Below are 15463 nucleotides of genomic sequence, written 5' to 3'. Positions count from 1 at the left end.
AATGAATTAAAAGAAAGATAAAGGGAACTACAGCATGATTTCTTCAGAAAGTATTCACACCTGTAAATCCCCCTAAGGGTCATAATTCCATAGTGAACTGCTGAGAGGCAGCCAAGCATTCACTGATGCCCCTATATAATCTTGTGAAAGACGAACTGCAGAAACTTAAGTAATTCATCTCTAGTAAACAATAAGAAAATACTATGTGTGATCAAAAAGTTTGTGGACTGAACTAATGCTTGTGAAATTTTTAGGCTTATGTACTATTTGGATATATCTCTTTGAAGTGGTTCCTTGATACTGTGTACACTGATTCCAACACTTCTACAACTTCTAAAAGTATTCTTGATAGGCTTCTTTTGGAATTGCTTGTAATTTCTGTGTTATGCTCTGAATAATTTCCTCAGCCTTTGCAAATCTCTGTGCTTTCAATGGAGCACATGTACCCTTAGTGATATGGAAGAGAAGTCTGGAGAAGTAGTGGGCAGCCAACACAAATGAAATTTTGAGGAAACTGAATTTTTGTATTTTGTTTTACAGCATTTTATTAAACTTGTGAAACAAAAAAATAAATAAATAAATTCATAATGAATAAGTGCCCTGTGAGTCAAAATTTACAATAAGGATGATTTTCACATTTCTCCAGAATTGTCTTGCTTTTGGGCTGTGAAGAATATGGAGTCTTGTGAGATGACTGGGTCTGTTCCCAGGTCATAGCCACAAACCCATGATTCATCACCAGTAATGATTAAAGAAGCATTGTGGGTCAGCAGCAGCACATTGACAAAGATCCTGACATGTGAGAACTTGCTACTTTCTGTTAGCTTCAGTTGAGGATGTGAGGCACGAACTTGTCCGAACCCTATCACATTCCCAAATCTTGTGTTAAAATTGATGACATGTCCCATAAGAAATACTAATTTCACTAGCAAATTCACTTATGTTAAAAATCCATTTAGCAATAGAATCATTGGTTTTTGAAATTGAAGAGTGGCCAGAGCAAGGACCACCATTGACAGACAAATAACCCTCTATGAACTTTGAAAACCATTGAAAAGTCTTTGAACAACACTTAGCTCCTTGAAAGCCATTTTTAATGTTTTTTAGGTTTTTCAATGGAGCACATGTACCCTTAGTTGCACTTGTAATTTGAAAAAAAATTTGATGCAGATTTTTTTCTTAAAATCATCATTTTAAAATGCAACAAAACACAGAAAACACCTATTTAGTACTCTCTGATTCAGACTGACTGCAGGAAAATAGATGATTAACAGGTTACTATGACTCTGAGTCACCAAACATTATTATTATTATTAGCCATATGGTACAAGGAAGCCTGAGGCTTATGCTGCACCGGCCAAAAAAAAAAATTCCCTATTACCCTGAGAGACAGAGAGAGAAGTAGAAAGGAATCACGAAGAAAGAGAAGAATGATGATATCCAGCTCAGGACCATGGGTGTGCCAAGCCCATACTCACCAGATGTGAGCCCCTGGAGGTAAATATTGCAGTAAGTTGCAACTTGCTGCAATGCCACAATTTCAAGAAACAGCCAATCCCAAAACTTTTTCTGATCATACCTTATAAACCAGAATGTGAACTTTGATGTTGATTGGCAAATTGGCTAACCAGAATAAATGCAAATATGCAAACTACAGTAGACAAAATCAAACTACAAAGAAAAAAAATAGTAACAGAAGGGGGGGGGGGCTAGAAAAAACAACGTTCCATGTTTCTAGTCCACCCTTTCCGTTGTTTTCTGGGATGCACGTAAACAGACTGTATACTGTTTATGTGCATTCCAGTAATGGAATGAGTAACTGATATAGTCTCTGTATCAATTGCTTATATTATGTTTAATGATATTGCATTAGTTATTTATTATCTCTAGTGTGATTTTGTATATTTTTGCATTTAGTTTGGTTAGTCACTTCACCACTGGTTGCTTCAAAATTCACATTTTGTAGCTTATTTTCTTATATTTAACTGTAGAGAGCTTACCATATTTAAATTTGCACTTTCCTTTGGTCTTTCACAGGTCATATGGGAATATGAGGCAGAAGTATGGGCCTCTCAGCAGTTCATTAAGGATAATCAGACCTTTTTGTGATCTACAGATTGGATGCTTCACAGTGAAATCGTGCTTGTGTATCCCTTTATTTTTCTTTTATTTCATTATTTTTCTTGTATAAAGTGTCTGCATTCATCTGTAGGATATCCTTGCATAGTCTTCCTACTTAATCACAAGTTTCAGTAGTGCCATTACAGCAGAATTATGTGGGTCATTTTCCGTAGTGAGTCTTTATTTCTTTTAATTTCCAGTTGTTAATAAATTGTCTTTTTTTACATGTTTATATTTATTTATTTATTCTCTTATATATATTTTTGCTTGCATATAGGTAACAGTATTAGTTCCTTGCAAAGAAAATACTTGCTCTAATTTCAACAGTACATTCACATAGTAAAAAAAAGTATTTAATCTTAATTTAATCATTCTTTTTTTGATAATACTGCATACATTTTCTTTTCTTTTCTTTGATTTAAATATTATTTTGAAGCATTTAGGGATACATATACTAATGTTTCCCTGAATTTCCAATTTGGAAAAAAATAAATAGGTTTTCCTTTTGCTGTTTGTAGAATTCTGTTGCAAAACTGATATTACTGACCATCTGAGGCCTTACAAAAAAATACATTCTCAGCATAGTTCAAGAAAAAAACAGAAAGGGACAAAGTTTTTTTGCCGAAAATTGAAAAACAGTTCGCATATTATACTAGCGGAGTGCCTTTTTACTTCACTTATAGGAAAAAACAAGCTTCTGACTGTAACTCATCATGTTTGCATTCTAATGAAATTCAGATTTTAATAAGAAAGATGCCAAAGTTGTTTATGGGAAAAAGAAAAAGAGAAAAAAAAAATTTTACTGGTACTTTTGTTTCTATGTAAGAAAAATCTTTCTTTGTTGTCAAAAAGAGTTTTATTTATTAGGGAACAACAAGGTTAATAACAAACATTTTTGATATTTGAATTCAGGGTTGTTATTCTTTGAATATTTAAGAGAATACTTTCTAAATTGCTGTTTTAGAATTAAAAACTGTTAGCCATCTTAGACCAGTTAGTAATTTTGATGGTTGAAACTGTGAGTCAAAAAGTTTACCTGTGAAATAATGGAAATTTTGTTTAAACATAAATTGAAATGTAATTCATTTATTATATAAGAGCCTTATCAATTCTTTTAACACACAGTTTTTGAGAGCAGAATCATGATAACAGAAACCACATGCTAGTGAACCTGTGCCCATTAATCTGGGAAACATTTAGGCTAGGCTCTATGGAACAGTAAAAAGTAAAGTTCATTTTACGTTGTTGATTTATAAATACTCTTATCTGTAACCTCAGAAAGGATGGGAATACACAGTTACAAGGTCTTGTCTAGTGTACATATAGTTAGATGAAAAACTGTTCTGTTCTATTATATTTATTATTTTTTATCACACATAGTTTTTAAAACAAATCAAATAACAAGAAAGCAAACACTTTTTCTCAAGTTCACACAGAAAAATAGAGGCATAGGATAACAACCCCATTTTCCCTTCTCTTTGCTAAAACTATTTAAGTACAGTCTAGCACCACATATGATAAAAGTAATTCATTCAAAACACAAAACAAAAACTTTTCCGGTTTGTGTTTTGTTTGTGCATTGTACTTTTTAAATAAAGTATGTTGTTTTTCTGTACTGATTTTTTTAAATTGTGTAAATCATTGTGATGATCCTGTATACATACAGTGGCAGACAAAAAAAAAAAACTGCATCACTTGTGAATTTTGGGCGCCTCCGTAGCCAGGTGGGAAGGAGCAGCAGTGCGTAGCACATGCTTCTTGATTAGACCGGGGTTCGAGCCCATCACCACCAAATACGGAGTATGCGGAAAGGTCAAGGAATGACCACCGCATATCCCGGAGCAATATGGCCTTAGTTGCTAATGCTCCTAAAAACCAAATAACAAACAAAAACAAAAACTTGTGAATTTTGCAAATAATGTGTTTTGCGCTGCATTCTGGGCTGCAGAAATGTTCGAAATGCATTTGTTAGATGGGATATATATCTCTCTGAATGAAATCTATTAAAAAGATAACCTGATATACCTAATTGCTGTAGTAGTATGTTTTAAGCCTTGTGAGACAAGAACACAAACTCATCATTAAATCTAAATAGCATAAAACTTACCAATTTTGCTGTGTGGCAAGGTTTGCTGAATCCTGTTTAAAAATGCAGTTTTGGAGGTCTGTATGGTGATCCCTAATAATTGGTTTCAGGCACGCCTCCAAGATACAGTTGGTGTTATGTAGTCAGAATGGTATGCCTCCGATTTTCGTTTTCTGACATATCGCATCCCGTTCGAATCATCCAGGTTGAATTTCAATTCGTCAGAAAAGATGACAGTGTCCCATTGCTCTTTTGTCCATAAAACATGCATTTTAGCCCAAACAAGTCGCTTCTTCCTCATTTGTTGTGTCAACAAAGGCTTCTTCTTTTTAGGCCAATAGGCATGCAGACAACATTCCAAAAGCCATCTTTGTATAGTTCATGCACTTGTTGTTTCAACACCAGAAGCTATCTCAGAGTCCAGTTTTAGATCAGGAACACTAGCATGGTGATTACGAAGGCATAGCTGCTTCAAATATCAATCTTGAGAAGGCGTAGTCACTCTTTTACAGCCTGATCCAGGTCTTCTTACATCACCGATTTCACACTTTAATTTCAGCACCCATAATACCGTTGCGTGGTAGTAGCCTATATATCAGCGATAGCACATGTAGAAAGCCCTTCCTGGGACAGAGCAACAGCTACACTTTTTTTTCTTGGTGTCAACTGAACATATGGGGCCCTGCTTGCACCTCTGCAAAACAGGATACTAATGAGCATGTATACCCTTCCAACACCGTATTTATGGAAATGGCTGATGCAGTACCTTGCAATTACTGTCTGATGCAATACCTTTGCTTTGTGACAAACAAAATGACTGTAATCAAACAATAACAAGACAGCTACAAACAAAATGTCAGACAGGACCCTTCTGTGGAAAGATGATGCATTTTTTTTGTCCACCACCGTATTAGAATAGTCTGTCATTTGTGCACTTGAGCAATTTTTATATATATATATATTTTTTTTAGGTCAAGTATTTTCACAAGACCTGCTGGCCAAGCATACTTTGTATAGCACCTCAGAGGCCCCAGAATATGATGATGATAGCTATTTAGGTGAGCAACAACAAAATTAAATAAGAATTAATATTAGAATGGCAAAATGATACAAAGAAATGAGTAATTTGTTGCATCTGGTACTTTCCTTCATGCTCTATCCCACTGCCAGTAAGTATGTTTCTTATTCCTGCTTTAAATAGATACTTTTTATGATTGTACAAGAGGAAGAGTATGCAACCCTCCCATCTTTGCCATAAAGTCAAGGGTTAAAATGTGACAGTGCATTAAAAAAAAAAGAGCAAGTAACTGATTATTAGTATAAGTAAAGATTCTTACAGGTATATAAATACAGAACAGGTACAAAGTATTTGTTACATCACAAATATTATTTTCATCACATTAATGGAAATACACAGTCTCTGAATAGTAAAATGCTTGTCCACATCCTCATTTAAGTTACATGGAGGTATCAGCAACTTTCTAAGCAGGTCAGATCCATTTAATTAAAATCTTGGGGGTTCAAAGGAATTCCATTGCCCGTGATGTCTGTAATGAAACAGTTCAGACAAGTACTGAAGGTGATCCACATATCGTTTGAGCCCGTCACCACCAAATACGGAGGATGCGGAAAGGTCAAGGATTGACCACCGCATATCCCTGAGCAATATGGCCTTAGTTGCTAATGCTCCAAATAACAAACAAACAAATAGATCCACATATCTCAAGATAAAGAACATCCATAATGTTTGTTATGCTGACTTCGCAAGAAGCCTTAAACTGAAGGGCTACAAAGACTTATGCAACTAGCCATCAAGAGTCTTCTTTCTCTTTTGGAATTAAGTGCTTGAATTGGACCAGTCATCTACTTTGGCAGGAATCAATTTGCTATTCAAGTCTCTTATTCTGCATGATAACCATAGGTATTGATTCCAACTTTGGTTGTGGAATTCTTCAAGAGCACAGGTCCTAGATGATACATATGAGCATTGTGGCTGCTAAGGTAAGCCTGCAAGCAATTAACAAGGGTAATCTTATGCACAGTACTTAGTTCGTGGCTGTTGTTCTTCTCTAAGAAGGGATGTATAGTTTGTAAATGGCCCACTTCAGAAACCAGTATTCTGCTGCAAATACTCTTTTCACTATAGCCAGTGAGTCAAATATGCCCAAATTTCCCTGCCATAGAGGATGGTGGCATGCATTATTTGAGGGCGTGTTGTGTACAAGCTCTTGAGCTCAGACATAAAGCAATTGATTCTTTGCCATCTATTGCAGCTTTGAAATTTTTTTCAGCACCTTGTTAATGCAATGGTGTAACAGGAGCTTGGAATCAAATTCAGTGCTAAGATTAGTAGAATTTTACATTCTGTATTGGAGTGCCTCCAACTGATGTTTGTACTTTAGTGAATCCCATTTCCAGGAAGAAACGTGGATAGATTTGGAGGGTTGATGTAAAGCCTAAAGAAAGGAGTTCGGCAAGCTTTTTTGTTGACTGCATTGACAATATTAGCTGCTTCTGCTTCAAATTTGATTCTGGAAAGCATGTTCAGTATAGCTGCCAAGACAGCTACAAACAAAATGTCAGACAGGACCCTTCTGTGGAAAATGCCTGCTCTGATTGCTGCAAGAAAGTGAGCACTGAATGGTGTTTAAAGCAGTTGTTCCCACTCTTAAGAGGGAAGTAAGAAATGAGCATGTCACCAAAATCACAAAATATTCATCCAGTAGATGCTAGCAATGGAATATTATGGTTAGATGTCATCAAGGGCCGTTTAAAAGTATGTGTCACCCTTATTCATATTACTTAATGCTTTTAGGGTCCTGTATACCCAGTCAGTATACAGAATCCTAACAGTGATAAAATCCAGAGAGATTCCAAATATTTGGAGGTTACTTTGTTGTGTCCATCTATAAAATCAGCCAAAATAAAATCACACAAAGATTAAAGGCTAATCTCAATAAGCTGTATGCCGTTAAATTTTTTTCAGAACACTATCCTTGAGACTCAAGTACAACATTGTTTCAACACAGACTATCACATATGCATATGGTTATCTCAGGCAGGTCCAGCCAAACTAACTTGCTGGATACCCTGTTCAGAATACAGGAGGCATTAAGTAGAAAATCTCAACTTGATGTTATTTTCTTTAGCATTTCTTCAGCACATGACCTCCTTTCAGTGCTTGGCCTAATTTGCATATTGAAAAGCTACTTTGGGATTACAAATAAATATCCTCAAAGTTATAAAATCCATAATTCACTCTAGGTTGTTAATAATGTCTCATGAGAAATTTGAGAAACCAGAGTTATTGAATGAAGAGTCCCACTGGAATTCTGGAATCCTCTCAGAACTTCTGTTTGCAGCAATCCTGGAACTATTTCTGGCAACACATGATAATTTTGCATGTTACCTAGACAATCTTAATGTACATAAACTCAGATGATGCAAGGGAAAGAAACCAAATCCTTAAACAGATTTGTTAATATGACCGTTCAAAATCTGGTAACATACCTGCAACAATCAGACCTCAAACTAAATCAGAAGTTGTCTATGCAGATAGTGACAACAAGAACAAAGTTGTACACGTTGAAGCTTATGTCAGTGGCATCTGGATTCAAAAAGTGAGTTTTCATACTGCCCTCTGGTTTACCTGGGATGGATGAAGGCCTCACTTTTCAAAACCATTTGCAATAACAAAGAATCAGAATCTCCTGGAAAATCCTGTATACTAACTCCAAAGTGAAGCCTTGGAGGCTCAGAATAATTAAGAGCAGTATTCTAATACTAGCAAACTTAATAACAAAGTAAACTGACTTACCTGGAATAACTAGGTTCATAGCTTCTCCAAGAGCAAATAGGGAGCAGGACAGCCCCAACCTTCCTCTGTATCCTGTGCTTTGTAACCAGTTTAGCTTTACATGTTCCCAAATAATACAATTGATTTATTCAATTCTGTCTACATAAATCCAACTAAATGCATTGCCAGCAAGGCACAGAGTGTTGAATGTTAGTTAGGACTGTTTACAGTGCTCTGTCTTTAGATTGACATGATCATTACTCCCCACAGCAGCAAGGGACATGGATGATCTACTTCTGTGACCACCAGTGAACTAGCTGAGGAACCAGTAGTTCCTCATTAGAACTAATTCTCTGAAATAACTTCATATGTGATTCTAAACTGTTTTATATAATTCTTAGTTTGTATTTATTTTATTAAATTATGTTATGGTAAACATTTTTAACCATTATTTAACATGCACAATTTTTTTGATACTTTTTTATTCTCTGACAAAATTCTCATCAGTTCCGATATCCTTTTAGGTCTTATTTCTTAGTTGGTATGATAAGCCTGTTATCTTCTGTGATTACTTCCCTGAATGCTTTCCATTTATAATTGGCTGTTGGCACCATCATCCATTAGTCTCGCTACACAGAATTTTAAAACTGTCTGTGACCACTGTAGTCACCCTTACGTAAAAAAAAAAGATTGTGTGTGCTGAGCATGCAAAGCGGAAGTTAAGCGAAATTTCTTTAGAATCTTTTGAAACATTTAGTATTTCAATGTTACAGTAGTTTAATATTTTACAATTGTTTTAAAAGTTTATTACTAAGTTTTTACAGCTCTCTCCTTTATACTCAACGGAGGTGGCTTCAGTGGTGCATTGCACGTATATGTGCTCTTTATGCCTTATAATGCTCTAGTAGTCTTTGTCATATTGAAATGTAAATTTTTTTTTTCTGTTGAAATATTTTATGAACTACAGTACAGCGGTGTTTTCCAAACTTTTTTAGTAATGGAACACTTTTTATTTCACGGAACACTTTTCATCTCGATATATATTTACGGAACACTTTTCATCTCGCAATATATTTATGGAACACTTACAAAACGTAAGTTTATTGGGCGCCAAAGAACTATTTGCTAATATTTTATTACATACAATGCACTGTGCATCAGGAGCACTTTTTGACCACAGGGACTCACATCTGATGAGTATGGGCTCGGCACACCTAGTGTCCTGAACTGGATATCATCATTCTTATCTTCCTCGGTGATTCCCTTCTACTTCTGACTGCTCTCTTCTCTCTCTCTCTCTCTCTCTCTCTCTCTCTCTCTCTCTCTCACACACACAGATTTTTTTTTTTTTTTTTTTTGGCTGGTGCAGCAAAAGCACTATATGGCTAATGATAATAACATGTAAAGCTTAAATTGAAATAACTGTCATTATACTTCCGTTTTGTTCTTTTATTAGTTGGTTCCTGTTTTTTCACTTCGGATTTTTGCGGGGAAAAAAGGCTGCGATTGTTCATCCTAACTGTGAAGTGTGACAATATTGTGTTCGTTTTCATCGAACACAATTGCAATATTAGAAGTACTTGCTTCTTGTTTTAAAGTTCCTTTTTTCAACCACAAATCCATGGTTATTTATTATAATAATAATATTTTGAAATACTGAAAATTAGCAAAAAAAATTTATACAAGGAAGTGAGTTTAGTTATGATATCGGTTCGCTTCCCCCTTTCCTTCAACTAATGTACTTCAGGCTAAATTGCATATGAATGGCATATTAGACCACTACATTGCTAATTTTTCGTAGATGTCATTACCCCCCACACATAATTTTCTGTGCAAAGCCTGCCAAAATAAAGAGTTCCACAGTCTATTTGATTATTAGTCTATGCCAGTATATTAATAACTAGAAAAAAAATAATGTTAAAAATTATAATGATACAAAAGTGGTGTATACTACAAATATGCAAAACTTATTTATTTTATTTTTTTAATTATTAATCACGATTTTTTGCGGAACGCTGGTTCACATCTTACAACGGAACACAGTTTGGGGAAAGCTGCAGTAGAGAATCATGAAAGAAATATTTTGGTTTTTAGATTTTTAAAATCAGACTGCTAGAAGCTGAGATATATCAATTTAAAACATAAACACGACAAGCATGCAAGTTACACCATGGCCATACTGTAGGGGTACTCAGACATTGCTGCTACATATTTCATTTTGTCTTGCATTTTCATTGCGATTTTTGTCAATCCACAGATGCAAGTTACTCCCATGTAAAAACTGCTTGGAGCATGCCTAAAGAAGTTTCACTTCAAAAAACCCTTCCCTTCCCATTACTGTTGACGGCAGTTATGTGTTTAAGTAAATTCCTCATCAGTACATGATAACTGCCTCTCAGTGGGTCTTTTACCTGCAAATTCTTAATGCATAAAGAATTGCTGCTGATAATCAGATAAAGAATTTTGCTTCCTCTTATTGCCTTTGGTCATCCAATAAATCCACAAAATGTCTTGCTAGTGTGTTAGTGACCTACCCACAAGTTCCAGTCAACATCTGGAAAGTTAAAATCCCCCATTATAAGACATTTTGATTTATAGACCCACTGTATTAGTTGTTCATCACAGTTGTTATATCTTAAAATAAATCCCACATTGATACACTGTGATCACTGTCACCCAGTGGGTCATCTACCTGCAGATTGTTAATGCATGAAGAATTGCTACTGATAATAAAATCAGGAATGTTGCTTCCTCCTTTTGCCTCTCTAATATGGTGCTGTAGAAAACAGCCATCCAGTAAATCCACAGAAGTCTTTCTGGTATGTGAATGACCAACCCATGTTCCAGTCAATATCTGAAAAGTTAAAATCCTCCATTATGACGGTGGCTCTGTAGCCAGGTGGGCAGGAGCAGCAGTGTGTAGCACACGCTTCTTGATTAGACCCGGGTTCAAGCCCGTGACCACCAAATACGGAGGATGCTGAAAGGTCAGAGAATGACCACCACATATCCCCAGAGCAATATGGCCTTAGTTGCTAATGCTCCTAAAAACCAAATAACAACAACAATCTCCATTATGAGATATTCTGGTTTACTGGCCTACTGTATTTCTCTATATAGTTGCTATACTCATCACAGTCATTAAGCCTATAACACACACCTCTCATTTTCATTTTCCCAATTCTTATGTCACACCAAATTGAATCAACATTGCACTGATCACATATGAACTTGATGCACCGCCTTAGACTTCATATGCTTCTTAACTAAAAGCATAACCCCTTCTCTCCTGTCTGTCCTTTCCATACACATTGTACTCCCCATGTTCCAACTCTGCCTCCCTCATATCTGAGTGACGCTATATTTCCAAAATCTCTACAATGATGACTTAATCATTACTTCAAATTCATCATATTTATTTACTATGCTTCTAGCATTAGTGTACAAGCAAGTATACATGCACCTGTTCTCTTTTAGTTACCCTAACACGGCCCATTTATTTACTTGTTTCACGATGACCCAAAACAGTGCTTGAAATCCCGACACCTTGCTTTCAAGGCTCTTGCACATTCCAATAGAAACAGTGCAAGAATCACTTGCAACTCTGCCTGCAGCTATAGTTAACCTATTAGTGTGCTTATTCTCCCAGGATACCAGTTTTCCAACCCATCTAATACTGCATCAATAGCATCAGAAAATATCCTTAAGCCCTTTCTATTTAAGTGTATCCCATGCCTGAAAAAACAATCTCTCCTGTTAATAAAAAACACAGACCATGCTGGGGAAAACTGCATCCCATGAGCCTTGTATAGTCTCTCAAATGCCAAATTGATTGGCAAGGCACTCAACGTGTACTCACCTCCTATTGTGTTTGGACAGAATTGCAGACACTTTCAAATTTAATCTCAATTCATAACTTTTTCCCCAGCAATACCCTATACTTGTTAAGTAACTCCTCAGATCTCCTACTCTTAATATCATTGTGCCAATGTGTACAACATCACATTTCATGCCCTTAAAAGATATCTGCTCTACAATGTAAATTGAATTTGAAAGACCTGAATTTTAATCATGATTAGGGCACCTCCGTAGTCAGGTGGGAAGGAGCAGCAGTGCGTAGCACATGCTTCTTGATTAGACCGGGGTTCGAGCCCATCACCACCAAATACGGAGGACGCGCAAAGGTCAGGGAATGACCACCGCATATTCCCGGAGCAATATGGCCTTAGTTGCTAATGCTTCTAAAAAACCAAAATAACAAATAACAAATAATCATGACTAAGTAAAGTAATTTTTAATTATAAAATTACTTCTTAACTGAATCAGAAGTTGACTGCTGTTTTAGATATGCATATAGTTTTGTGCAACTATGAATATTTGCCTGTATTATAAGATGAGAATAAAGTTAATGGTGAGGAATTTCTTGAGTTATGTAGATCAGAAGGTGAAATGACATTCCTTAAGAATAATTTATATAAATATATAACAAATAAATGATGTAACAAATTATGCAGTAATACCAAATTGAGAAACAGTGTGTTTGTTAGAACTACTACTTGCAATCTAGTAGCTGATTTCTCTGACAGAATGCCAGGTATTGTGAGCCACTTGTATTATGTACGTCTCACAAATTCTCTAATTATGACAACTTAATTTGCAGGTTATTCTTCATCAGTTGGGGAATTCAGTGGAGACAAAGATCAGGATGTTGTTGTTGGAATGCCAAGAGGAGCAAATCTGACAGGAAAGGTATTTTATAGATAATTTAATTTGTCTAATAAACTGGCATACCAGAAGATTCTATTTTATATATTAGTTAAGTAGATATAATTTGTTAATCATTGGCTGGAATTTCATGTTAGACATTTTCAGGAACTCGCAGTTTTCTTATTGAATGAAGAAGCATATAAGTATAATTTGAGCATATTTTGCATATACTGTAAATAGATTGTTTCACTTAAGTAAAAAATTATTTCTTGATAACAAAACTCTAATTTTTAATTCCTCTTCAGTAGCTATTGAGTTTCATCCCAGTTTATGGCATCTTAGTAAGTAAAGAAAAAAGCTATTATGGGACTAGGAAAGTTAGCAGTTTTTGGCTGTTTTATTTATAGTCCACCTCATTTTTCTTTTATATTTATAAAGACTGTTCTGACAATATAAGGAGAAATGATCAGGCCTAGAATATTCTCACCACTAGTATTTTCTCTAGCTTGCTGATACAAATAATAATCATCAAATTTATTTAAATATTTTGTCCTTTTCTATCAGATGGAGTCAGGTGTGCATCCTTGTTGATCTCATTTCTCTTTAGGATGGCCTTCAACATTTTATTCTTCTCTCTGTTGCGATTGCACAATTTTTTTTTTTTTTTTTTTTTTTTTTTTTTTTTTTGAGTACAGAATAAGTTTTAGACTTCTGTGTTAGTATATGGTGGCTTAGTTAATTGGCACCCAGTGGGAAAAATTTGAGTTCATCTTAGACTTCATGAATTTCTGAAAGTGTTTTCACTCAGCTTTGAAATGCAAGAAGCAAAGTTTGCTGTTCTAATGGAAAACCAACATAATATTCTGCATAAAAATTTCCTGAATTAAGGACCTGCCTTCATTCAGAACACTTATTGTCATTAGCAGGAATTGCAGTCTTCCAAGTGCTGCTGGATATTTTTTGTCTTAATTCTGTATTTCCAGAATTTTGGTGGTGTTCCCTTTTGAGCTTTCCCTTTATAAATTCTGTTATTGTTCTTTAAGATATACCTTTCATCTTGGTGGTGGTGGGAAAAGGGAGTTGTTGGCTTGGAGCAAGTACTTGTGATTATCTTCTTCTTTAATAGATAAAAAATGTCTATTGATATCCATTCCCTTGCAGATAGTACCTGTGTGCATTTTAACTTTTTCATTTTCCTCTGATCCTGCGAAACTCTTTTGATGTTTTATATAGCAATTGTCTGTAATACACTGGTGTGCAAAACCTAAGGACCAATACTATTTCTATAGGTTACAACCACAAAATCAAACAAAACAGCCTGTGGCAATTTGCATAACTGTGGCCGTTCAGAAGAAAGCTGGTGCACATGCAAAAATTTGAATCATGATGAGAGGGCTCACATAAACAGATAAAAGCAGCAGTTCAGCAGTTATGTGCAAATTACCGAATGGTGAGCACGATTGTTACAGACGCTCGATTGCTTTCATACAGTGCTACAGACAATGAAATGGCCAGTAGACAACATCTGGATGACTTTACCCGGGGTCGAATAATTGGGAAGGTTGAAGTGCGAGGAGTGTGGCTGCAGAGTTCGCTATCGCCCATAGCATCGTCTCACATGAGTGGTCGGCCTTCAGAACGACAGGTACAGCTGTTCGAAGAACCAGTGGTGGTCATCCATGAAAAACAACGCCCAATGATGACCACTATATACTCCTACAGGCCAAGAGGGACCTACACTAGACAGCGGGATCCATTTCAAACCAGCTGCACAGGACGCAGGATATCGTGGTTTACTGTAGCCAGGTGCCTCCACAAAGGTGGACTGTTTGCCTGACAGCCAGTACGCTATGTCCTCTGCAGCCACACCATTTACAGTGGTACATCAAACACAAGGACTGGACAGCAGCACAATGGGGTAAGGCACTCTTTACTGATGAGAGTAGATTCAGTCTCAGCAGTGATTCTGGATGTCAGCTAATCTGGCGAGAGGGTGGCACATGCTATCACCCTGCAAACATCACTGAAAGGGATCAATATGGCGGTCGAGGTGTTCTCATCTGAGGAGGCATTATCTTGGATGGACGTACACAACTCCAGATACTGGAAGGCAGTACTGTAACCAGTGCACGCTACTGTACTGAAGTAATCCTTCTCCATGTGCATCTGTTCTGAGGTGCCATTGGCCCCAAGTTCGTGTTTATACCATATTTTTGTTTTATACCATGCAATCTCAATAGCAAACCACACAAATTTTGGTTTCAATCTGACAATTCATTTTTTTTTCTTTAAAGTGCTGAATGAATTGAAGTGTCACATTGGATAAAGTGGAATACAGATCAGTAATTCGGTTCCTCTTTCTGCAAGGTAAAATACCAAAAACAATCCCCAAAGAAATGGTCAACATTTATGGCGAAGACTGTATAGATTACAGTGTCATTGCACATTGGTATAAACAAGTCAAATATGGAAGAACCTCAGTGCATACTGAATCATGCGCTGGGGCTCACATCTGATGATGTGAGCCCCAGGATCCCCAGGGGACTCACATCTGATAAGTATAGGCTTAGCATACCCAGGGTCCTGAGCTGGATATCATCATTCTTCTCTTTCTTGGTGATTCCCTTTGATTTCTGACTTTTTCTCTCTCTCTCTCTCTCTTTTTTTTTTTTTTTTTTTTTTGATTTGGGATTTGGTAGTTGTTGGCGCATCGGCTTCTGTGGCCATATTGCACCTCCCAAGGTTTTTGCAGT

At 36.2% G+C, this 15463-nt stretch overlaps 1 protein-coding gene across 1 annotated transcript in view; it reads left to right on the top strand.

The window, feature by feature from the left end:
* LOC150090997 (integrin alpha-PS2-like) overlaps positions 1–15463 on the top strand; it is a 366306-nt gene that overhangs the window by 94299 nt on the left and 256544 nt on the right. Inside the window, exons 7-8 of the mRNA XM_090381009.1 lie at positions 5179–5265; positions 12664–12752. Coding sequence (XP_090237135.1) covers positions 5179–5265; positions 12664–12752 — 176 coding nt within the window. The remainder of the gene's footprint in view (positions 1–5178; positions 5266–12663; positions 12753–15463) is intronic.

Source organism: Mastigoproctus giganteus, chromosome 1 (assembly GCF_048544385.1).
Source record: "Mastigoproctus giganteus isolate SK-2022 chromosome 1, ASM4854438v1, whole genome shotgun sequence".
NCBI lineage: Eukaryota > Metazoa > Arthropoda > Arachnida > Uropygi > Thelyphonidae > Mastigoproctus > Mastigoproctus giganteus.
Note: the sequence above shows the minus strand (reverse complement) of the source record. Positions and strands in the feature narration are given on the sequence as shown.